The following is a 26,109-nucleotide window of genomic DNA, read 5'->3' as shown; positions in this document are numbered from 1 at the left end:
CAATTTCGAAAATCTTGAGGTACATGGGAAAAATTTTGAAAGACACCAAGGCAAAGACCAGGGCAACAGAGGGCATGGGCTCACTGTGATTCCAGGCCATATCCAGTGCCCATTTACATCAAGCAGAAAATGTTGCTTAGCCAGTGTTTCTGCTACATGAAAATTAGAAGGGAACAAGTCAAAAACAAAACACATCACATGGTTTTTCAGCTACTAATCTTGTTTTTGCTAAGCAAGATTTTAACAGCTGTATAAAATAAGCCACCTAGGAGTTTGATTTCAATCATGTCTGGTACAATGACTTGCTTAGATATTTCAAGGGATATTTTAAAGCCATTATACACTTTCAGAAAAAAAAATAAAAGTTCACAGATGTACAAATAACTTACAGGGTTTACAGAAGGTAATGGTGAAAGACTTCTCATGAAATATTATTCCATGAAATGCTTTACTTTTTGAGAAAACATTAAAACATTTATCAATTCTCGATAACAAGAATTACGGATTTATTTTAAACACATTTCATGACGCGGCGAAATGTGCGGAAACAAGGGTGGGTTTCCCGTTATTTCCTCCAGACTGTGATGACCGATTGAGCCTAAATTTTCACAGGAGTATTATTTTATACATAAGTTGTGATACACGAAGTGTCGGCCTTTGGACAATACTGTTTACCGAAAGTGTCCAATGGCTTTAAGCAAGATACAACATTTAGATACTTTCAAACTTGTGAATAACGTCAATTGTTTTGAGAGACAACATTGTTGCACTTACACAGCACATGTTTTTAGCAACCAAACTTTGTACACTCTCACAGAGAAGGACAAAGAACTGGGGTTTAAAAAAAAAAAAATTAAATGTAAATTTGCCCAAAACAATGGAAAAAGCCATTCTTGGTAAGGGGCTACAAGAAGAAAACATTCAAGATGAAAATAACCAAGGGGAGCTGAAGGCAGGAACTGATATTCCTTTTAAAACAGTGTAGATTGTAGGATGGAGGGAAACATGCACCAGGCAAGGTGTTCCATAGAGATGCAGTACGTGGAATAAAGCTGTGGGAATGGCTCTTTGTTCTACATCTCAGCAAAGCAAGAGTGATGGGTGAGAAGAAGCAGAAAGTCTAGTTTCATTCTCAAACATCAAACTGTTTTAATTTAACACATGGAAAAGAGGGGGGGGGGTGAGTGTTTCAGACTTACTCTGTGGGCTGAGGGAGGGGGGGGGTGGTCGAGTGTTTCAGACTTACTCTGTGGGCTGAGGGAGGGGGGAGGGTGGTCGAGTGTTTCAGACTCACTCTGTGGGCTGAGGGAAGGGGGGGGGGGGTGGTCGAGTGTTTCAGACTTACTCTGTGGGCTGAGGGAAGGGGGGGGGTGGTCGAGTGTTTCAGACTTACTCTGTGGGCTGAGGGGGGGGGGTGGTCGAGTGTTTCAAACTTACTCTGTGGACTGATGAATGGCCCGGTGGCCGGGGAGTGCATCTGGATGTTTGGAGACGGGGTAGGGACGAAGGAACCAGGAGATGGAGCGTGGTGATGGATGTTACTTGGTGATCCAGCTGCCAGAGCTGAAATGAAAAATACAACAGACCATGCAAGTCACTTTGTGAACCTTGTATTATAGAAAGGTTTGCAGTAACACCATGTAATGATAATCTCTCTATGAGTTGGGCTCGTTCTGAAAGGAACCGTTGGTTTCAACTCGACGTTTCGATCAGCATGCTCTGATCGTCTTCAGGAGAAAGCTTGACTCTGATGCTGCATGCTGCTTAAGTACTAATGATGCAGATAAGCATTGGTGATTCACGAAGGTGCAAAATAGGGCTCGGTGATGCAAGGTCATGGCTAAAACGCGAGAAACAATACTGTGGACTTTAATGGACCCCCTGTTTAAGGGTCGGGGTACTTGTTCTACACAAAACACAATGTCACCAGATTTACATGAAACAGCTACTGGAGTGGAATGTTTTTAATGGAAATGCTATTTTAACTTGTTTATAATGCGTTTGCTCACCATTTAAATGTTATTTTGATATTTGTACACATCTGAATTTTTTGTAATTATCGATTAAAAAATTTTGCCCCAACCTTCAGGTTTTGAAAAACGACAAACACTTCTGCCGTTGACGGCGCATGTAAAAATGCTATTCATTCACATAAACCATCTCTGCCCTCACAGGTACCCATTTTACCCCTGGGTGGAGAGAAGCTTGTCGTTAAGTGTCTTGCTAAGGGACACAAGTGTCACGACCGGGATTCAAACCCATATCCCGATGACTTAACCACCAGAACTTGAGTCCTATGCTCTTATCCACTCGGCCACGACACCCCCACGATTAAGACAATCTTTGGTATCTGGGGTCTGAGGATTTGGGACTAACCTGGTGAGGCTGTGCTGAGCATCGTTGATGAGGGTGACGGGACGATGTTTGATGGGATAGATGGAGGTGAAGCCAGAGGGTAACCACTTGCACCAGGTGACATGCTGTATTGCTGAAAACATTAAACAAAGAATGCAACGTTAAACTACATGAACATATATATCTATGGGTAAATGCCTGAGTGGGGAGAGGGTGGTGCTATGATTGTATTACAATATGCTTTGTCAGTCACCAAAACTCAAGAAATGCTTAAATAAGCTCCCTCCATTTTGAGACTAAAGACCTAAACCTAAAGATTTAAAGGGAGGTAGGAATTAACTTAAGACTTAAACATTGGGACTTAAGACATAACCAATGGGACTTGACACTTGACAATAGGGACTTTAGACTTCACTATTTGGACTTGAGACTTTGGGACTTGAGACTAAACCATTAAGGTCAAGACTTCAAACGATTGGGACTTAACTATTGGGATTTTTAGACAAACATTTTCACTTTTAAACAATGGGGTTCGGGACTTCAAAACAAGCATTGGCTCGAAGACTGAAATCAATTCTGAGCTCAGTTTCTTCAACCTGCAAAAACAGGCAACGCATGAGTTTTTAATCTTTTTGGGGATCTTTATATCACTTATAAGAAACTGCTGAATACAGCACCCCAGAAACAAAAAAATGGTTCTGGCTTTGAAAAAGGAAAAGCAGTGGTACATAGGGACTCTCACTAGAGGGGGCTGTTTATTGTGTGCACCAAAATGCAAAGTTATACCTGAATAAGACCTAAACTTAATCACAAGAGGGAGCTGTTTTCTGTTTTACCTGAGAGAGCATGGATGTGTGTGGTGAAGCGGGCGTGGCCGGATTACTCGTGCTAATTGCAGTAGGCGGGGTCATCGGATGGGCAAACCCTCCCGATGTGGCCCCGCCCAGTCTAGCCATGGGAGAGGGGACCGAGTGGTGTTGAGACATCAGGAACGAGTCACCGGTATCCATGCCAATGGGTGACGGCGGGTTGTCATCTTCATTGACGGAGCGTCGGCGCATGTTGGACACCGACTCGTCAACGAACATCTCCAGAAATGTCTACAAACAGAAAAGAAACAGTGTGGCTTGATAATAAGCTTTATTTATTTAACCAGGCTGGAATGACGTCAAAGCGTACCAGGGTCAGACCAGGGTCAACCCAGGGAAGCTAATTGAACGCACCCTATTATTACCTTAAGACTTGCAGTAGGGGTTAATCCTTCAACCACCTTGCCTTCAACCACCTTGCTGACATCAAAGAGACAGTAAGCTCCGTCTGGAAGAAAAATACCAAAAAAACAAAAAACATGTAAAATACTAATTATATTGAAGTCTCTCTATGCTCAAATCACTCGACTTGTCCAAGTGCTTAGTCCAAACGGAGTCCTAACAGTTTTGCCGAGCGGATAAGACCACGAGACTCAAGCTCTGGTGTTTCAGGTCAGCAGTGTGTGGGTTTGAGTCCTGGTCTTGGCACTAGTCGTCCCTTAATCAAGACATTGAACCATTATTGCTTTATCATTTGGATGTGATGCAAACTGAAGGTCCCGTGTGTTATGTTGTATATCGCTCGATCGCTAATGCAGACGTCAATTTGAAGCCTGGACACACCCTCCTCAAAGGTCGCAAAATATCTACATCGCTTGATCTTTTAATGATGCACGTATGACATGTATGCCTGCGATGACCGCAAAAAAAAAAAAAAAAGTGAAGATTCACCTGTGGAAATAATTTAAAGGGCGAGGCCTGGAGTAACACATTTGCGAATAGAGTGAAGTGGTGGTGAAATCCCACCCTTTTGAGTAATAGACCTTTATCTCAGTGCGGCCATCTTGAATTTCTCCCACTGATATCAATGTTTCCAAACCGTGACTGGAAGAACAAAATAGTCTGGTTCCTAATTGCAAAATGATTATTGGCGTTCACTATTGTTATTTGATACAAAACATGACCAAGATGAAGGTAGCATGATAAAGATTTACAATGTATAATAGCTTAAGTAAAGAAAGGTGACGATGCGAGAAGGGTGGATCCAGGCTTCAAATTGACGCCTGCATAAGACAACGGGTTTCTGGCCTTGTTCAGTACAGTAAGTTTGCACCACACCATCTTGTAAACCATAACAAAGTGCTACATGTGTACATACATGTAAACAGGGTTGCCAGTGACTCTTTCCTTCAGAGCCTGAAAAAACTTGTCCAGTGTCTTTAAAGCACTTTATAAGAACTGAACATTATTTAATGAATTAAAGTTATTATGTCAGGAGACTTGAGGTAACTACCTCCCCTTTAAAACTAAGCAAAAATAATCAGGCCCCTTTATGTGTCTAAATGAGGATCAGTGTTACCGCACACAGGGAACCAGACTCACCTCGGATGGTGACAGTGTTTTTCCCTTTACATAAGATATCTAGGCAGTAGGTCTTCCTGAAGATGACTCTGATGTGAATGCTGGACTGGGGAATGATTACAAACATATGAGCTGGAGTTGAAGCCTGCATCCAGGAAGAGAAAAAGACAATTATCAGAATGACATGTGGTGCTTACTGCCAAAAGAAACCAGCAACCCCCCCCCCAAAAAAAAAAAAAAAAAGAATGAGAATTTGAGCTTTCACTGCTTTCTAGGGGCCAATGTTAATGCAGGGACCAATGGTTAACTCGTGGTTGTTTTATATAAATGGTTTACAAATGGTTTATTTATTTAAAATTGTCATCGCAGCATACTGCTGAATTGCGACATAATTCACAGTAGTTACAAATATTACAATAATTATTAAAAATCTTTACAATAGAAAATACATAGTGAAAATATAAAAACAAATCACAAAAACAAAGGCCCGGCATAAATGTTCAAACAGTTTAACTATATTATATAAACAATTAAGTGCTGTACGTTGGGCATGGCCTGCACAAGGTGTTGCGCTAACGGCTTCAGTCATGCCATGTCAATGAGACCAACGACTTACGTATCGTACCATTTTCCAATAACTGGTCCACTCTGCACTGTGCGATGAAAAAGACTATCGATAACCAGCCATGGCAATCATGCCCGGTAGGCTGGTTCCAAATAAGCCAATAGATGGATTGCAATCTGTCTGATTGGCCGCCATCTTTGATGAATTGGGCACGCGTGAAGAGCCATCATTGGCTAAGAGTCGTGCGTAGCGCGCACTTGCTTACATTTTCCCATTGTTTTACATCAAATATGGCGGTCAATGACGCGTGTTGCAATCCATCTATAGAGTAGACTAACTATCGCCTACTATAGACAAAGTTTGGGCTAACTTAGCCGAACTATGGTCAACCACAGTCCTTGCACGAGCTTGGCCAAGGCCTTTAAGCGACAGCATTTATTAAACACTTTTGTGAACTTCGTCACAAAATGGTGAGACTGGCAGACATCAGACATGTGTGTCATTGGTGCAAGGGGTCAATAGACTTTATGGACATGATGGAGTGTCATGGCCAAGTGGTTAAGAGCATCAAATTCAAGTTCTGGTGCTAAGTCACTAGAGTGTCGGTTCCAATCCCAGTCGTGACACTTGTGTCCTTGAGCAAGATACTTTACTATAATTGCTTCTCTTCACCCAGGGGTATAAATGGGTACCTGCGAGGGAGGTTGATATTGTGAATGAAAAAGTCTTTGGAGTGATCTAAATGGTTGCCCAGGTTGTATACTCCCAAGGGAGCTGAGAAACATTAAAAAAAGGATGTCATTGGCCCTATGACCAGGGCACTAATGTAAAGCGCATCGATACGGTTATTGTGAAATGCGCTTTATACGAATTTGTTTTTATTATTAACAATATGGCATCACTGAAGCAGGGCGCCCTCTAGAAGAGATCTAACATTCTCATGGTCCCATCCTGTGTAAACAGGTATTGGTTTCTAAGAACAAGTGATTTCATCAGATACAATGATTTTATTGGATAAACATGCAGTGGCGAAAGCTTTCCATATCTGTGTTGACTGGTCTGAGGTGATGTTTGGCACTGTACTTTCGGTCATCTGCATGTTGCGTTTATATTGTTTATGTGTATTATGGGTGGAAATTGACGTAGGCTCAATGCAAACCTCTAGCATAATTCACAAGCCTCGGAATGTGACGCCAGATGCTCAGGCTACACAGTGTACATCCTTTGTACCTCCCATTGTTTCCTTACCGAAAGTTTCACAGTGGCTGGCTAATTTAGTCTAAGGGCATTCTCACACGAGGCAACTTTTACAAGCAACTTGAAGGCAACCAACTACAGTGCATGTTACAGGGCCACCTTGGTAGCGCATGAGTCAGGTTTAAAACATTGTCTTTTGATCCGCAAAAGAAAAAATGTGAAATGGGAATGTGTTTTCTTCTCGGAGATTGCCTGGAACTGGTTGCCCATAAACTGCCTTGTGTGACATGGCCTTTAAGGGTGTTGTCACATGACGCAACTTTTACAGGCAACTTGGAAGCAACCAACTACAGTGCATGCTACAGGGCCACTTTGGTAGCACACGAGTACATTTTAAAACATTGTCTTTTGATCAAAAAGAAAAAACATGTGAACATTGAAATGGAAATGACCTTCTTTTATGGAAATTCCTGGAACTGGTTGCCTGTAATTTTCCTGGAGTGACATGGTCTTAAGAGGACATTATACTGATGATAATGCTTGTTTACCTGTGGTGATAGACCTAGGGCTGGCGTTATGGGCAGCTTACTGATGGCTTGTAACAAAAGCTGACTGTCACACATGTTCTGCAAGGAAGAAGAAATCATTTGTTGAGAATTATTTTGTTGTAATTTATATACCCAAACTACAATCCCGGCCAACATGCTTGGGCCACCCATTCCTAACGTTATATAAAACTATTCCCTGTCCACTTCCCATTGACAATAAACATTGCCTCCCCCGCCCCCCGTCCCCCCACTCAATGTTGACAGTAATGTAGAAGAAGACCACCAAATGGAACCAACATTGAAAGGGACAGGTTAATGATAGTAGAAAGCTTACCTTAAAATATTATTTGCCGAGGTGCTGAAGTTTTTGAGAAAAATGTCACAATAATAACCGAGAAAAAAAAAAAATTGTGACTTGTTTTACTCATTTCTCAAACACTACAACACCTCAAAAAAAACAAAATTAATATTCTTTATCCCCGATGCAAATTTAACATCTATTATATCGTTGCGGTACCCGCTGCCAAAACATAGGATTCGAACTGCCTCTAGCTACCGGGCAACCTCGGTAGTCTAGTTGGTAAGACACTGCTCTAGAATTGCAAGGGTCGTGGGTTCGAATCCCACCCGAGTAACATGCCTGTGATATTTTTTAACAGGACTCAGGAAGTACTGAGTATACAGTGCTAACACACATCGGTGTGTGGGTAAAAAACCAAAATTAATATTCTTTATCCCCGATGCAAATTTAACATCTATTATACAACAACACCTCAGCAAGTATTATTTTAAGGGAAGCTTTCTACCACCATTATCTTCAAACTGTGTAAGTTTAATGTCAATCTGTGGACATTGTGTTTTGTCTCCTACAAAAAGTACCCAGCCCCTTTAAACAGGGTTGTCATGACACGCCCCTACTGGCTTTTGAACGATGTAGCTCATGGTTTGATTCCTACCTGCATTAGCCTGACAAGGCTACGGTGTGAATTAAACTCATGTTGGAGTTGATGATGTACCAGCATGTGGCTGTTGGACGCTGTGGCCGACCCAACAACAGCCAACAACAGGTGGAACTTGGACTCCCTGGAATCACCAACAATTGTCACCTGGGGGGGGGGGGGGGAGGTCAGAAAAATTGAACAAAATAAGTTGGGATGAACAAAGAAAACTTGACTACAAGGGTGTGCATTCGAAGCACATGTCTGAGCATGTCTGACGGCATACTTTGAGGGTTATGAATAACGCCAGATCGGATATTGCCAAATGAACCTTTGACCTCGCATTCATTTCACATGGAGATTCACAGCAATTCATACACACATGTACGGTACACACATTACAAAGTGAATGAATCAAACAACACTATATGATGTACAAATTTACACAACATTATGCACTCATACGCTTCACTCAGACTATTGAAAGTGCAAGCTGGCAAATTACATCACCTCGGACCAATCATAACACAGATATGGAAAGCTTATTACATCACTGCTGGTTTATCCAATGAAATCATCGTATCCAATGAAATCAATGAGCTTGTAAGACCAGTGCGTGCCTTAATCCTTGTTGATAAAGACAGTGGGACCAGTCTACAAATTTAGCTGCAGTATCATAACCCAGATATGGAAAGCTTACGTCACTGCATGTTTATTGAATGAAATCATTGTATCCAATGAAATCATTGGGCTTGTAAACCCAGTGCGTGCCTTAATCCTTGTGGATAAAGACAGGGGACCAGTCTACAAATCTAGCTGCAGTATCATAACACAGATCATAAACACATCACTGCAGGTTTATCCAATGAAATCATTGTATCCAATGAAATCATTGGGCTTGTAAACCCAGTGCGTGCCTTAATCCTTGTGGATAAAGACAGGGGACCAGTCTACAAATCTAGCTGCAGTATCAAACACAGATATGGAAAGCTTACATCACTGCAGGTTTATCCAATGAAATCATTGTATCCAATGAAATCATTGGGCTTGTAAGCTCAGTGCCTGTCTTAATACTTATGGATAAAGACAGGGGACCAGTCTACCAGTGTGGTTACTTTAAATTGACTGCTAATGGCCTGTAGAGGGCGCACTGTGTTGTAAGTCGCCCATATCGATGAGATATTGAAGAGATCAAGATATAATTTGAGCCAGAAAGAGATGGCAATAGAGTTTGACAATAACACTCTTCAATCTCCTGACGATGGCTAAAGCAAGCTAGTCAAAATGTTGACACCAATATCAAGAACTCACTCCACTGAAGAGAAGTTAATAACAAGAAGTCCACTCGATTCACAAAGCGAGGTAGTAGTACTGGCCGATTTCATACCGTCTAATGTCCTACCATACTTTCTAAAACTAGGAAGTCTCCTGCATTCTGAAAAACCTACTAACTCCGCGGTAGCAGAAGATAAAGCAAGACAAGTTCTCAAAAGTAAATAATCTACCTAGCAAGAAGATATACACATGGTGTCATTGCAAACCAAATCTACAAAGACTCACCGTGTTGGTTTTGTCTTTGCCGTACTGCAGCGTCAATTTCTGGTACGTGTAGCTACGGACTTCAACAAGAGAGCTCAGTGGTTGATCGGGATCTGTCATAAAGAAATTTGGGTAAAAGCATCACATCATATTTTCCTTCTGATACCATTAGTAACAATCAGGACTGAGCGACTAGTGCGACTAGTGTTGAAAACAGAACAGAAGCAGAATAAGTACATGTAGATACTCAACTTAGGTTTAAAGACACTGGACACTATTGGTAATTGTCAAAGACCAGTCTTCCCACTTGCTGTATCTCAACATACACGTATGCACAAAATGTACAAACCTGTGCAAATTTAAACTCAATTGGTCGTCGAAGTTGCCAGATACTAATGAAAGAAAAAACACCATGGTCACACGAAGTTGTGTGCTTTCATATGCTTGATTTCGAGAGCTCAAAATCTAATTTTGAGTTCTCAAAATCAAACTCAAATATTTAAGTGCGAAATTACTTCTTACTTTGTTTTTCACAATGTTTTATACAATCAACAGCTCTCCTATCCATTGTTCATTAACAAGTAAGTTTTTCTGCTTACAATTATTTTGAGTAATTACCAATAGTATCCAGTGCCTTTAATAATAACAATAGTTGACTTTATAAATGTACACCCGAAGGCATCTCAAAGCGCTTTGGATAGCACCCTAATGGCAGATTGGGCTGAAATTGGCAGTGTCAGGGAACAGTATTTTGTACTGCTGTTTTTGTCTATGAAAACAAGATAAAAAGTAGGGTTTGAAGCAGGATTGGGGAAGCTTGAAAAAAGATTGAATGGGAAATGGGGTTAGGGTGTAATGTTTTCGTTATTAATGCCATGAGTAAGGGAGGGGTTAAAAGCAGGGAAACAGCGAACAAAACACGTTAAGAGGTACATGTAAGACAACATGGACTAGGTAAGATGGTTAGGGAAGGGCATTTAGATGGCTAGAAAATGTTCACTGGTACAACACACTCAAATGTGCACAGAAGTAAAGACAGCTGTTGGGTTACCGTTGATGACCGTTGCCAGTTCCAGTACAGGTTGGTACAGCAGACCAACCGCCTTCCAGTCATGAAGTAACTGCTTGACTATGGGACTGGTTAACTCGTAACTCAGGTACATACATCGTGCTGGACCTGTCAAATCAAGAAAATATTAAGACAAACAAAAAAATTCAGAAGACAACTATGTGTATATGTTTGAACAACAAAAGCCATTGCTTAAAATATGCCTTTAAAGGCACTGGACACCTTCAGTAAATGTCAAAAACCAGTCTTCTCACCTGGTGTATCTCAACATATAATGCATAAAATAACAAACCTGTGAAAATTTGAACTCAATTGAAGGTCGAAGTTGCAAGAGAAAAAAAAGAAAAAAAAAAAGACCCTTGTTGCAAAAAGACCCGTGTACATTTGATAATATTATAAGGTTGATGTGACGACTTTAATGTTTTAAAACTACTTTTCAATACACGAAAACAATGTTTCATCACTAAAATTACTATTCAATTCAAAATAATGAGTGCTTTAATATGCCCATCGGCTGTGCTTTCTGAATACACGTAATAGTATTAATAGTTTTTTCCCTTACACCGATGATGTGTTAAGCAATGGATACTCAGTATTTTCCTGAGTTCCATGAACAAAAATCCTCAGGCAAATCACTCTGGTGGGATTCGAACCCACAACCTTTGCATTACTAGAGCAGATGTTTTACCACTTGGCCACTGAGCTAGCCCGATTGCTAGAGGCAGTTCAAATCATTGGTAGCGGGTACCACTTTGATTGAATAGATGCAAAAATTAGCATTAAATGTTAATAGAAGCTAAACTTATATCAAGGATAAACAATATATTGTTTGTTAAAGCCATTGGACACTTTCAGAACAGAAAGAGAAAAAAAAGTCCACAGATTTACAAATAACTTGCAGGGTTTAAAGAAGGTAATGGTGAAAGACTTCTCTTGAAATATTATTCCATGAAATGCTTTACTTTTTGAGAAAACATTAAAACAATATCAAACACATGTGTGGAAACAAAGGTGGGTTTTCCCGTTATTTTCTCCCGACTCTGATCACCGATTGAGCCTAAATTTTCACAGGTTTATTATTTTAAATATAAGTTGTGATACACAAAGTGTGGGCCTTGGATAAAACTGTTTACCGAAAGTGTCCATTGGCTTTAAATTACCCACACACCAACTTTCTTTTTTTCACTGGACTTGGGAAAGTACATAGTACACAGTGCTTAACACACATCGATGTATGAATATAACATAAATAGTAATAAATATAATTAGTTTGCATACCTTGTTCCCTTGGTAACGTGCTTTTAACAGGACAGTTGCCAAAAAGAAGCTATGGAACAAAATAAACATCAACAAAATTCAATGGTCTTAAAACCGCACAGCACAATGTCAGATAAAGTGTAGCCCCCCACTAATAACAGGCATGCAACTGCCCGTTGAAAAAGAAGAGGAAAATCTTAAAAGGCACAACGCAAGTGCGGAGCGAGGCAGCCGAAACGCCACGGGACATGATACCCACAATGGTACCCTAGAAAATGTTGAGGTTTATTATGCTCTTAGGTGCATTGTTAGCATGTACTAGGCTTATTTTACATGATTGTAGTTGTACACTGTTGTTGCCAGGCATATATTAGGCGAACAAAATTAATTTTTTTTCCCCTTTTTTTCACGTTTAAAAAAAAAAAAAAACGCGGAATTCCGCAGAAACACGGAGTAGTTGCATGCCTGTAATAAGCATTGGGTAAACTGCTATATGGAGACATAAACTGGTAAAAACTGGTTTATGAAGAAATGTGAATGCAAGAGTTGTGGCTTGGTTTTAAACAGCTACTTGAAACCTTGCAGGGTTACAGCCGTGTCTTTCACGGAAGACTGATGACTCTGTCTTAAACAACCATTCATAAATACCCCAGATAGTTTCGCTATTCCTATTGGTGGAGAGCGCATCACGTGAGGGTGTTTCAATGGTTGATAATGACCAGCTGGAGACGTTTATAACCGGTTGTTATCGGATAGCATTGTGCGGGTTAGCTTACAACCTCGTTCCCAGGGGGTGATTGATCTCGCCGTGCCGTTTTAGCCCATGGATACGAGGATGCATTACGCGCACAAATACATATCCTAAAACTGTCTCATAAAAATGCACCACACATACAGAGCTAGACATTGGGAAACAAATAAGTTTTTACAGAGTTTCCTACTTTATTACATCTTTTTACCCGAAATGGCATTTATGAATGGGAATAAAAAAGTAGACTCATTCATAATCGGCCATTTAAAACCTTGCAGGGTCGTGGTAGTGTGATAAAGGCCCTCACCCTCGGCTCAGGCCTTTATCGCATGGCCACGACCCTGCCGGTTTTAAACGGCCGATTAAGAAGTTGTCGCTGCCCTTTTATTCCCTTATTTAAAAACAGGGTTGTTGCCACGCGATAAAGGACCTCGCCTTCTTTCACAAAATAGTAATGACTCAGTTGAAAGGTTAAATAGCCATTTCAAACCTTGCAGAGTTGTAGCTTCGGTTCGGTCCTTTATCACAAGGCTACGATCCTGTAAACGGCTGCTTATTAGACCGTGGTCCCAACTCTTTTATTCTATAAGTAACAATCAATTGATCTTACCTGAACTTGCCAGTGTAAATGGTTCCTGCCCAGCAGTCTGAACGAGCACTCCAGTAGAGCGTTACACACTGCCGTCCGAGTTTCTTCAGAAATACTGCTCGTGGCCGGTAAACTAAAACACAAAGTTTACATCCTATCAACTTCTCAATACACATGAGTTATTGCCTCCAAAAAAGGCCATTCAATCAAACCTTCTTCTCTACCTCTAGGCCAAAATTAAGGATCAAGTTTTCATACACAATATCTTCATAGATAATAATATGAAACTCAATGCGGTTAGTAAACATTTACAAAGAAAGAGAGGTTATTGAAAGATATGAATTCTGAGACCCAATTATGTAGCACCTTATAAGGGTTTACAAGGTGCTACGGTGCATTTAGCAGCCACAGCCAGGAACACCGGGACGAACCCCTTCTCTTTTTGAAAAGTGCACTGGGTTCTTTTACATGCGTTACACAACACATGGGACCAACGGCTTTACGTCCCATCCTAAGGACGAAGCAATAGCTAAAGTGTCTTGCTTTAGGACACAAATGTCACGGCTGGGGATTCGAACCCACACTCTGTTGATCAGAAACACCAGAGTTTGAGTTCGGTACCCATTTATATGCATGGGTGAAGAGAAGCGAGATTAAATTACAAATGGACTAAATGGTTAGCATCCGACCTAGTTCTTACCTGCGGAGTTTAAGTACCAGTCCATAACATAAACCATGCATGCATGTTTTCATTGCAAAGGGACTAATGGTTAGCACCAGACCTAGTTCATACCTGCAGAGTTTAAGTACCAGTCCATAACATAAACCATGCATGCATGTTTTCATTGCAAAGGGACTAATGGTTAGCACCAGACCTAGTTCATACCTGCAGAGTTTAAGTACCAGTCCATAACATAAACCATGCATGCATGTTTTCATTGCAAAGGGACTAATGGTTAGCACCAGACCTAGTTCTTACCTGCATAGTTTAAGTACTAGTCCAATGCCGTCAGCCTCCACTTGCACTCCCTGGAATGGTAGGTTTTGATCAACAAGCTGAAATTTGAGAAAGTAGGTCAGTGTAAATGTATTGACCTTAATTGCAACCTTGAAATGGATCTCAAAATGCTTTATTCCATCGAAAGATGCTGTACTTCTAGCCAATCAAGAAAGAGCACTAGACGGCGTCTATACAAGATTACTTCGGATGGCCCTTGATGTGCACTGGGAAGACCATATGCCCAACTCCCAGCTCTACGATGCCCTACCAAGAGTATCTGTCAAGATCAGGGAATAAAAGATGAGGCTGGCTGGCCACTGTGTCCACCATCTAGAGCTAGCTGTGAGCCCCCTAGTTCTTTGGGAACCCGTCGATGGAAACAAGAGCAAGGTCAGGAGGAGACTTTCTTTCATAGATCAGCTGAAAAATAGAAGGACGCAACACAACTAGAAGCAACTGAGCTTAGGACACTGATGCTGGACCGGGATGCATGGAAGGCAAACCATCAGAGTTTCCCGAAAAGCCGTCGACTGAAGACAACCTCTCGCTCAACTGAATATATTATTGCCAATCTTTTTAAAGGCAGTGGACACTATTGGTATTTGTCAAAGACATGTCTTCTCACTTGCTGTATCTCAACATATGCACAAAATAACCAACCTGTGAAAATTTGAGCTCAATTGGTTATCGAAGTTGCGAGATAGTAATGAAAGAAAAAAACACTCTGGTCACACGGAGTTGTGTGCTTTTAGATGCTTGATTTCGAGACCTCAAATTCTAAATCTGAGGTCTCAAAATCAAATTCATGGCAAATTACTTCTTTCTCGAGAACTACTCCACTTCAGAGGGAGCCGTTTCTCACAATGTTTTATACCACCAACCTCTTCCCATTACTCGTTACCAAGTAAGGTTTTATGTTAATAACTATTTTGAGTAATTACCAATAGTGTCCACTGCCTTTAAGAGTGATTACCTAAAGTATACCTGCCCTGTAATATTGATGAAGCTAGGCCAAGAGAAACCACTTACCTCTTCACAGAGTGAAATGAAGGGTATTCTACGATCACAGAGTGCGATGATGTGAGCCAACTCTCGCTGGAAATACTCGCAGTATCTACTCATCCGCTGCTTCTTGAAACTCACCAACGATGATCCGAGCTGTCAGAAAAGTGGGCATAGGCGACAATAAATGACAATAAATCTAAGGTGTCACTTGAGTCTGAACAACTGTTGTTGCTTTATTGAAATTTGAACTCAATCATGAATCCCCTAGGAAAAACTATTCAAATATGTTTTATAAAAAAATAGAAATCAGTTTTGGTCCTACCCTTAAACAATGTGTGGTAACAAGCATGGTTTTCCTGTGTGGTGCTGAATCCATCAAACTCAAGCAACATTTTTAAACTCTGATAAGATTGGTAAGCCTGGCTCCGTGCTAAAATCAAGCATGGTTGGTTTGGCTGTGCAGTACTGAATCCATCAAATTTTGGAAAACCTTGAGACTCTGATAACAATTGTATGCCTGTTTCATGCTAAGCATGCTTGGTTTGGTTGTACAGAACTGAATCCATCAAAATCAGGCAAAACCTTTAGACTGTGATAAGATTGGTATGCCTGGCTCAATGCTAATCATGGTTGATTTAGCTTAGTGTTAAGCATGGTTGGTTTGGCTGTGCAGTACTAAATCCATTAAACTCGGGCAAAACCTTCAGACTCTGATAAGATTGGTATGCCTGGCTCAATGCTAATCATGGTTGATTTAGCTTAGTGTTAAGCATGGTTGGTTTGGCTGTGCAGTACTGAATCCATTAAACTCTGGCAAAACCTTCAGACTCTGATAAGATTGGTATGCCTGGCTCAATGCTAATCATGGTTGATTTAGCTTAGTGTTAAGCATGGTTGGTTTGGCTGTGCAGTACTGAATCCATTAAACTCTGGCAAAACCTTCAGACTCTGATAATATTGGTATGCCTGGCTCAATGCTAATCATGGTTAATTTAGCTGTGCAGTACTGGATCCATCAAACCCAGACGAAACCTTCAGACTCTGTTAAAATTAGTTTGCCCGGCATAGTGTTAAGCATGGTTGGTTTGGCTGTGCAGTACTGAATCCATTAAACTCAGGCAAACCCTTTAACCTCTGATAAGATTGGTTTGCCTGGCTTCATGCTAAGCATGGTTGATTTTGCTGTGCAGTACTGACAACCATAGAACCTTGCAGTATTAGAGGAAATGGTCAACCACACTCAAACATTCTACAGTTTTTCTCTCTTTGGTTGACAGTTTTTGTTTTTTTGGATTTTGGTTTTAACTTTTAGTATAAATAAATTTGAAAAAATCAGCTGATCGGGTGCAAGCCTGATAATTGCAGCATGGATAAAGCATGTTATTTTAGTTTCACCCTGAGTACTGCAAACTTTGTGCTTTCAGATCCTGCCAAAAATCTAGTTTTACCAATAACAAATTTGATGAAATTTTGGTAACTTACCTTCCTTTTCTTCAGACGCCCACACTCTTCAGCTGAAAGGTTAAAAAAAGAGCATTAGAATTTCTTTTAAACCCCAATCCAATCCAAATTGTCAAGAAATCCAAATTGTCAATCCAACGGGCAAAATTATCAAGAAAGATACAATCAAAGTCACAAGTGGAAGTTTCAGCTTGTCAAGAAAACGGCAAAAAACTTTCACTCTATTGTTCACAACAACGTTGAAACCATCCACATCGAGGCGATAGCGAATACCAACCATATGTGACCCGCTCTGTCATAATGAGGAATATCGAGTAAAGTCTCGTTTCGTGTAATCTGACACCCAACATAATCATAACAGTAAATTATTGAAAATTATTGATTTTTTTATTATTTTTAATTTCTGCACTTTTAGGTTGCCTAAATTTTGATTAAACTTGCTGTGGTCTTACCTTTTCATCTTAAGATTAATAAAGATGCAAAAACATACGATTTCTGAGCCATGTTTTTGTATTTAAAATGTTAAGATTTGCTTGTTTGGATTAGGATGATAAACGCAAAAATGAAATTTATTCGATATTACTCATTAGAGCAGGTCACATTTCTCTGGTTGCAACTTTCGCAAACAGACACCAACCCTTTAGAAATCTAAGAAACGAATCAAATTCAAATGTTTTGGGCTGCAAAATTATCCAAATAATATTTCCCTCAAACTCAAAGTGAATCCTTTCTCAAAATAGCTTGTACTATCAACAGCTGCAGTGCTTCTCACCAAGTCAGTGTTTAGGGTAATTAAGTATTCACCAATCTATAACCCTTCCTCAAAGCAGACAATTAACGGCAAGGTTCCCCACTATATCCCAGAACTACTTCTAGTTTTCACTCCGTCAAGGAATCTTCGATCTAGTTCCATGCTTCTCCGAAATGATCTCAAGTCTCGACACTCCTGGGTCAACAGGTCTTTTTTCTTCAGCCGCGCCATGCATCTGGAACTCTCTACCGCTTAATCTTGGATCTTGTCTTTGTACCGCAAGATTCAAATCTCTTCGCACAACTGATCTTATGTCACAGGTTTTCAAGGACTAATTTAGTTGAGTCTGTTTTTCTTTTAATTGTTTTTGCTTTACCGCACCTTGAACACCCAGCAGGATTTAATATGTAAGCATTACATGTCATTATTATTACTGTATGTACGCGCGAAGCCTGGTTGTTGCGCTGTGACTGTGACATCACAAAGGACGCCTGCCCTCAATCCCAAAGTTACTGCACGCTCGCGATTTGACTACGACGTCACAAACAACACATGCCCCCGACCCACGAGTTTCCCGAAATTTACCCCAGGACGCATCATTTTAGCAGGGTGCGGGCACCACTTGACGTGAAAACAACATGGCGGCGCCCATGCGATTTAAGCGCTATTATAGTATAGATGGTTATTACTATTATTAAGCCTCGACATGATTAAAGATATCTAAAAACTCAAGCCATAAGAGAGCTTAACTTACCTTCTATGACCGTGTCTGGGCCGTGGGTGCAGCTCTTGGCATCAAGGGGCACAAGGCTGAGGGGTTCTAAGAAGGTGTTCCCCGTCTCTCCTTCAGTCTGGGAAGGTGTTTCACCCCCGCTGGCCTGGTCATAGAACGGGGCCTTCTTGGTATGGAACAGGTAGTACCTGGTCTGCAGTTGGTTCTGGTTCTTACTGTTGTTGAATTCCACGACCTTCAGTATTAAAACAAATATATATTGATCAACTGAAGTTATTGTTATTACTATAATATTAGACATCAATATAAACCACAAGGGAAACTGACTGGGTAAATTTTGAAATGATTTTTGGGGTTGAACAAAGAGTTGACTAAAAGTCGCATTCCCTTAAGGTGATCCCCTGACTGCCGCTTCCCAGGTTGTATCAAAATTTGGGTGTGATCCCTGGCTACACGGCAGTTAACGGTTGTATGGCTTCTGACTGGCACCCCCGAACAAAGATATTGACAAAATAGGGACACCACCAATATAGGGCTAGATAGCTCAGTTGGTAGAGCGCCGGCACGTCAATCCGGAGGTCGTTGGTTCGAATCCAACTCTAGTCAATTCTTTGTTCAACCCCCAAAATCATTACTATAATATTATTGAGGATATATTTTGTCGTCGGTGCTAACAGGCCTGTGAGTGGACCCTAAAAAAAAGAATGATCATGCAAATTCAAGTGAGCGCGCATCACGCATTTACGCTGGTCGGATAAATCCAGTAACTAGCCTTAATTCGCATTGTTGTAGCTGTACATTATTGTTGCAAACTTATAAAAGGAATGCAAAGCTTATATAATGAAACAAAAAAAATAATGGAAAAAAGCGGGGAAAAATCAATGGAGATTGTACAGGCCTGAAAACAGAGATACATGCATATGGGATTTGAGGCATTGCATGGTTAAGTATCAATGTATATTTCATTTGCGGTAACACCTTGTGCATATCTACTAGCGGGGTAGATTATGTTCTTTTGAGAACTTGTCTTGAGCCCCTGTACATGCTGTATATTCTGCTTCTGAAAAATCAACTCCGCAGTAGTAGAATATATATAGCAAGACAAGATCTCCAAAGAACATAATCTAACCAGCTAGTTAATTTACACTACATGTAAGTGTTACCACAAACCAAATAAAACATAGGTTTTTCTTGTTTTGGGGTTGAACAAAGACAAATTTACTAGAGCCAGATTTGAACCAATGACAAGCGGATTAAAGCGATGATGCTCTACCAACTGAGCTATCTAGCCCTAAGTTTGAGGTCTCCCTATTTTGTCAATATATTTGTTCAGGGATGACATTCAGAAATTGTCTGCACAACTTACCACATAGTAATTTTTGTGCTTTATGAGACGGATGTACAGTCGGTTCTGCGACAGCTTGGCGAGGGGGTGCTCTTCAGAGATGGACACTAGAGGGAGCTTTTCAGAACATGTACACGGCAGCTGTAGTATAGACTGCTTGCAGTGGTACATACTCAGCATGTATCTAAGGCAGAGATCGGATAAAGGATCAAACATGTAAATCATTGAGCCAGAGACAGTGTTTAGAAGGTCTGGGACTTTTTACACAATGTCCACAGATTTACATTAAACTTAAACAGTTTTAAAAGCGTGCATTCCCATACAGAATGTTCATTTCAACCATAAGAAAGGGCGCAGTCTAAAAATTGTCTTCTATTAACTATAGACCTTTATCACGGTGCAGCCATCTTGAATTTCTCCCATTGATATCAAAGTAACCAAACTGAGGCTGGAAGAACAAAATAGTCTGGTTCCTATTTGCAAAGTGATTATTAGCATTCATTACTGTTGTTAGATACAGGGAACATGACCAAGATGGAGGCAGCATGATAAAAGTCTATTCTCATTAGAGATGACCTTACCGTATCTTAGATATATACTGGTAGAGTTTGCTGAACTCTGAGTTGAGACAATACTCCAATTCTTCCAGTAAGAAGGAATCTGGGGGCGAAAACAAAAGTATCCATGATTAACCCTCCTACTCTTGTGTCACTTTTTGCAGTACCTAACAACTTGAAACCATTCAATTACACAGGCTGTGTGTGAAGGCACAGGCTGTGTATTGTTTTACAGCTACATACATGTATGCACAGAACATATTTGGTACCTTACGGAGACCAAAGACAAAACAAAACAGGCAAAACAAAAGGGAAATTTGTAAGACTGGGGTGCTCCAGAAGGAAATTTGTGTACAAAGTCTATGGAAACTGTTAAGTGCAGGGACAAGGGAAAGAACAAAAGAATGCTTTACAAGGATGGGGGTGTCATGGCCAAGCGGATAAAAGGACCGAACTCAAGCTCTGATGTTTCTGTTCAGCAGAGTGTGGGTTCGAATCCCGGTCGTGACACTTGTGTCCTTGAGTAAGACACCTAACCATAAGCTGCTCTCCACCCAGGGGTAAATGGGTACCTGTGAGGGCAGGCAGAGTTGGTTCTTGTGATTGATTAGTTTAGTGCGCTACATATTTGGAGGCACGGGCTGTATACTCCCCAGGGAGGTGAGATGGTTTAAGGAATGATTTAAAGCCCAGTAACCAGGGGTAATAATTTTGAAGCGCCATGAGCGTCACTGCGTGACGGATCTGAGCGCTACATACGAAGCCGCTATTATTATTATTATTATTATGAATATTTGAGAATGTGTGTGTATTCATCACATATTGCATTCATCACATAACATCATAGTGCAGGCTGGCATAGTTTTTCTAATATTGAAAACCATGGTGGATGACATTGGATGGTCAGACAGTAGGAGGGTTGACTGTGTACTGTGTGGATGCATTCATCATGATATCATATTGAAGGCTGGCTTAGTTTATCATTCATTCCAAATCACAGAGAAGATATTGAATGGTTAGACAGTAGGAGGGTTGACTGTGTACACATTCTCAATATGATATCATATTGAAGGCTGGCTTAGTTTATCATTCATTCCAAATCACAGAGAAGATATTGAATGGTTAGACAGTAGGAGGGTTGACTGTGTACACATTCTCAATATGATATCATATTGAAGGCTGGCTTAGTTTATCATTCATTCCAAATCACAGAGAAGATATTGAATGGTTAGACAGTAGGAGGGTTGACTGTGTACACATTCTCCATACAATATCATATTGAAGGCTGGCTTAGTTTATCATTCATTCCAAATCACAGAGAAGATATTGAATGGTTAGACAGTAGGAGGGTTGACTGTGTACACATTCTCAATATGATATCATATTGAAGGCTGGCTTTTTTAGTTATCATTCATTCCAAATCACAGAGAAGATATTGAATGGTTAGACAGTAGGAGGGTTGACTGTGTACACATTCTCCATACGATATCATATTGAAGGCTGGCTTAGTTTATCATTCATTCCAAATCACAGAGAAGATATTGAATGGTTAGACAGTAGGAGGGTTGACTGTGTACACATTCTCAATATGATATCATATTGAAGGCTGGCTTAGTTTATCATTCATTCCAAGTCACAGAGAAGATATTGAATGGTTAGACAGTAGGAGGGTTGACTGTGTACACATTCTCAATATGATATCATATTGAAGGCTGGCTTAGTTTATCATTCATTCCAAGTCACAGAGAAGATATTGAATGGTTAGACAGTAGGAGGGTTGACTGTGTACACATTCTCCATACGATATCATATTGAAGGCTGGCTTAGTTTATCATTCATTCCAAATCACAGAGAAGATATTGAATGGTTAGACAGTAGGAGGGTTGACTGTGTACACATTCTCCATACGATATCATATTGAAGGCTGGCTTAGTTTATCATTCATTCCAAATCACAGAGAAGATATTGAATGGTCAGACAGTGGGAGGAGGGGGCAATACAATGTATGTTGAAAGCAACCTAAAGATCAACAACAATGACCGCAGTTCTAAAGCCGCCACCACGTGACCAGTCATGTGACCAATGATGTTCATACTCACCAGCATGAGCAATGTACGGCTGGTAGGTGCCCGTCTGCATGTCAATGGTTATTGTCAGATACTCTGATTGGCTGCAAGGTTCGATGATTGGCATGTAGAGAATGGCTGGTGTTCCCTCGATCATAGCTACGGTATAAACAAAACAAATAGAGACGATGCAATTACAACGAGCAAGAAAAGACCTGATGTTTTAACTGACATTTAAAGGCAGTGGACACTATTGGTAATTACTCAAAATAATTCTTAGCATAAAACCTTACTTAGTAACGAGTAATCGGGAGAGGCTGATAGTATAAAACATTGTGAGAAACGGCTCCCTCTGAAGTGACGTAGTTTTCGAGAAAGAAGTAATTTTCCACGAATTTGATTTTGAGATCTCAGAACTAGATTTTGAGGTCTCGAAATCAAGCATCTGAAAGCACACAACTTCGTGTGACAAGTGAGTTTTTTCTTTCGTTATTATCTCGCAACTTGAGCTCAAATTTTCACAGGTTTGTTATTTTATGCATATTTTGAGATACAGCAAGTGGGAAGACTAGTCTTAAAACAATTACCAATAGTGTCCACTGCCTTTAAGGGCACTTTAGGAACTAGATGGCTGAATATGCAGTGTTAACATATTCCACAAATTTTATGAGGAGTAGATGTAGCAAATGCCCTGTCCCACTTACTTCATTTTGAATGGGCTCGAACGCATAGGGGGCTCAAAATATTACTATTGGATTATATAGTTCACATGATAAATTTGTACTAATAATTCTGCACAAACTTTCTGTTATTTCGTAAAATTTGTCTTCTTGTTAAACCTGTTTCACCAAACCAACAACTCGGTTTTTATGTTTAATAAACGAGCCGTAAAACTTCGAAATTTGTTCACTTACTCTTAACGTTGGTCAGTTCTTTCTCCAAAAGGATCTGCAATTCCTACAGACAGAAAAAAACAAATGTTTAATTATTTAACAATTAACCAAAGGCACTGGACACTATTGGTAATTACCAAAATTAATTGTTAGCATAAAAACTTACTTGGTAACAAGCTGTATAAAATTCGGTTCCGAAATCAAGCATCTGAAAGCACACAGCTTTGTGTGACAAGAGTATTTTTTCTGCCATTATTATCTCGCAACTTCGACGACCAATTGAGTTCAAATTCTCAGGTATGTAATTTTATGCATATGTTGAGATACACCAAGTGAGAAGACTGGTCTGACAATTACCAATAGTGTCCAGTGTCTTTAAGGATGGGTGTGTTTACTGAAATTTTTTCATGATTTTTCACTATTTTCTCCTGATCCCAAAACTTTCACAGGTTTGTTATTTTCTCAATGAAGTTGATCACACAAAACACAAATACTGTCTGTGAATATTTTGTCAGCTTTTTGTATATTGACCTCAAGGCAATAAAAGCGTAACTTTCTAAAATCAATCTAATCGCACATAGGTTGAATTTAATAGTTCTTTTCAATATCTGGAGAATACAAGTAAACTTACTTTGAGTTTGACCTTTGACCTCATGAGAATAGTCTCCACCAGCAGCCGCTCAATTGAAAGTCTATCACACTGCAATTGGGACATACATGTACAATAAAAACAAGTGTCAACTACAATCAATTGACAAACCCCTTGACGTCACATTAGGGCCAACGTAAACAGGGCTGAGAGTCATTGCAGCAAAAAGTCTGAAACTAGGATCAACATTTTCAAGACAAATGTTGAAATAATGGCATTTCCACTCTTTAGTGACCCTTGGAGTTATAGATTTAAGGCGCTTCTGGGAACAGCAATATAAAAGATAAAAGAACAGTTTTTCTTTATTATGTAGGAAAAAATAACTGGCGATTTCCGTAACTGGTAAAACATGTGGATATTAATGTCTATGCTGAAATTAAAAATATGCCTGTGAAACACCCCTCCCAAGTCAAATGGCAGGGTCCGGAATGTGACTTACCCTGATTGCCCTGTTCACATCAGTGGCCTCTTCCATTGACAGCTGGGGTTCATGGTTGATCTGGAGGGGCTTGGCTGTATCATTGGTGTCAATCCCAATGGATAGGCTGTAGATCTCGGGTTTACCAATGTTGAAGCTCTGTGTCCTGTAGGATAATAACAGTGTCAATAAATTAGCCCTTTTCACATTGTATCTCTTACCACGCAATTTCGAGTGATACTTGTGTGGATCATTATATTCTACTTTAAAAATATCTTTCAAATCATATGCATTTTATAACAAACGGTTATAAACGCTTTTCAAAGACCAACTCGTCCGATCCAAGGCAACGTGTTCCTTTAAACTCGCAGGCACGTTACAACACACGTGGATGGGATACCAGTGACATGCATGAGAAAAGTAACTATCTTGTTAGACTGGTCCTTATCCGTCGGGATCATAGAGTTATATATAAGAACTAGAGGGTGCACTGGTGATGCTGCATGCACAAATGCAACGGGTTCGCAAGGAGCACACATCAGTGTTATGCGATGCTGTTTTTTCTCTTAAAAAAATGGCTGCTTGCAAGCCGTGTAACTAGGCCAATTCTTATATATAACTCTTTGTTCGGAATAGAAAGAAATGCATGAATGTGTGGTTGTGTGGGTTTCTTACCTCCAGTAAGCCAAGGTCAGCAGTTGACCCGGAGTATATTTATCGATCATGACGTGTTCTCCCCATCGTTCTCTAATCAGCCTCTGAGCCTACCGGGACAAGGGTAAAAGAAAGCGAGCAGTCCGTCAAAAACTGTATTTTGAGGTAAGGGTTCTTCACCATTTTTGAGGTAAGGGTTCTTCACCATAATGTGATGGCATCAAGCTAAATTATTTGTCAAAAATATCAGTATGGAGAAACAAGCCAAAACATGGGTCAATTTTTCAAAAATATTGTTTTGTAAATTTGCCAACCTGATAGACAACAGCAAAAAAGAGTTAAAATTTAATTTGAATCCAATTTCTCCTCTTCAATCACCATGTCTTAGTGTTTCTTCAAGTTTTTAAACCAAAGATGGTTTCAACATGGGTTTTACCAGCATTAGAGAATAGATATTGTTTATATTTGTATATTATGTTTGTATGGAAATAAATGTTTGATTGATAGATTGATAGAGTATAATTCTCTTTTCAAAAGTACAAAAAAAATAAGTAAAAATTGCCCATGTTGCTTGATCGCATCACAGGATTGATTTGATTTTAGAATGGTTGAACTATAACTTGGGAATTGATAAAACATGAAGTAGTGCAAGAGGAAGATTTTCAGCTTACCTGAGAGTGAAGAACTTCTAACTGCAGCGACTGGCAAAAGCTGTCTGTTTCAAAAGCTCAGGAAACAAAATCTTCCAAACAAAGATATCGACAAAACAGGGAGACCGCTAACATTGGGGTTAGATAGCTCAGTTGGTAGAGCGCCGGCATGTTAATTCGGAGGACACAGGTCCAAGTCCTGCTTTGCCTAATTTCTCTTTGTTCAACACCAAGTTTATGAAACACAGTCGGACAAGTTCAACAAATGAGCAGTCAAATTCAATTTCATGCGTTTGAATTAAAGCTGTTTTTTCCTCTCCAGTTGTTACTGCGTTTCAAATTCAGAATTTGGCCATTCAATTTCGTTTTGAGTCGAGTCAAATTCCTTTAGCACTCTGTTCAATTTAGCGTATTGTCATTCTTTTTTGTGACACACACGCCTCAAGAAGCGTCTGCGAATTTGAATGATGCTTTGATGGATTGTTATATTGAATGATTAGTTTATTAAATCGAGTGACGCAACATAACATTTGACTCATCATAAAACGAAATCGAATGACGCTTTCAAGTAGCATTCGAAATAGAATAGCTTGGTGGTTAAATTTGCTGCCCATTTGCCGAGATTGACCGAGAAAACCTATACTTACAGAAACAAAATCAGGGCCCACTTTCATACAGCTGCTTAAGCAGCACACGTTTTTGCTTACCAGAATGGGGTTACCAGCCAAA

The 26,109-nt window shown here is 40.0% G+C and overlaps 1 protein-coding gene and 1 non-coding gene across 2 annotated transcripts in view; one reads left to right on the top strand and one right to left on the bottom strand.

The window, feature by feature from the left end:
- The window catches only part of LOC139944882 (mediator of RNA polymerase II transcription subunit 14-like), a 44,679-nt gene that overhangs the window by 9,623 nt on the left and 8,947 nt on the right, over nt 1-26,109 (bottom strand). Inside the window, exons 11-33 of the mRNA XM_071942033.1 lie at nt 25,402-25,445; nt 24,752-24,840; nt 24,098-24,242; nt 23,641-23,709; nt 23,031-23,073; nt 22,150-22,275; nt 20,075-20,153; nt 19,515-19,677; nt 18,170-18,383; nt 16,686-16,717; nt 15,228-15,356; nt 14,178-14,254; nt 13,220-13,331; nt 11,880-11,928; nt 10,584-10,709; nt 9,554-9,645; nt 8,012-8,161; nt 7,056-7,133; nt 4,767-4,890; nt 3,590-3,672; nt 3,192-3,455; nt 2,377-2,488; nt 1,438-1,563 (exon numbers count right to left, since the gene is read on the bottom strand). Coding sequence (XP_071798134.1) covers nt 1,438-1,563; nt 2,377-2,488; nt 3,192-3,455; nt 3,590-3,672; nt 4,767-4,890; nt 7,056-7,133; nt 8,012-8,161; nt 9,554-9,645; nt 10,584-10,709; nt 11,880-11,928; nt 13,220-13,331; nt 14,178-14,254; nt 15,228-15,356; nt 16,686-16,717; nt 18,170-18,383; nt 19,515-19,677; nt 20,075-20,153; nt 22,150-22,275; nt 23,031-23,073; nt 23,641-23,709; nt 24,098-24,242; nt 24,752-24,840; nt 25,402-25,445 — 2,526 coding nt within the window. The remainder of the gene's footprint in view (nt 1-1,437; nt 1,564-2,376; nt 2,489-3,191; nt 3,456-3,589; nt 3,673-4,766; nt 4,891-7,055; nt 7,134-8,011; nt 8,162-9,553; nt 9,646-10,583; nt 10,710-11,879; nt 11,929-13,219; nt 13,332-14,177; nt 14,255-15,227; nt 15,357-16,685; nt 16,718-18,169; nt 18,384-19,514; nt 19,678-20,074; nt 20,154-22,149; nt 22,276-23,030; nt 23,074-23,640; nt 23,710-24,097; nt 24,243-24,751; nt 24,841-25,401; nt 25,446-26,109) is intronic.
- Nucleotides 18,682-18,754, top strand: Trnad-guc (transfer RNA aspartic acid (anticodon GUC)). Its single transcript has one exon. It is a non-coding gene; the product is annotated as a tRNA-Asp (tRNA).

Source organism: Asterias amurensis, chromosome 12 (assembly GCF_032118995.1).
Source record: "Asterias amurensis chromosome 12, ASM3211899v1".
Lineage (NCBI taxonomy): Eukaryota > Metazoa > Echinodermata > Asteroidea > Forcipulatida > Asteriidae > Asterias > Asterias amurensis.
The sequence above is the reverse complement of the archived record's forward strand: the minus strand, read 5'-3'. Positions and strand labels throughout refer to the sequence as shown.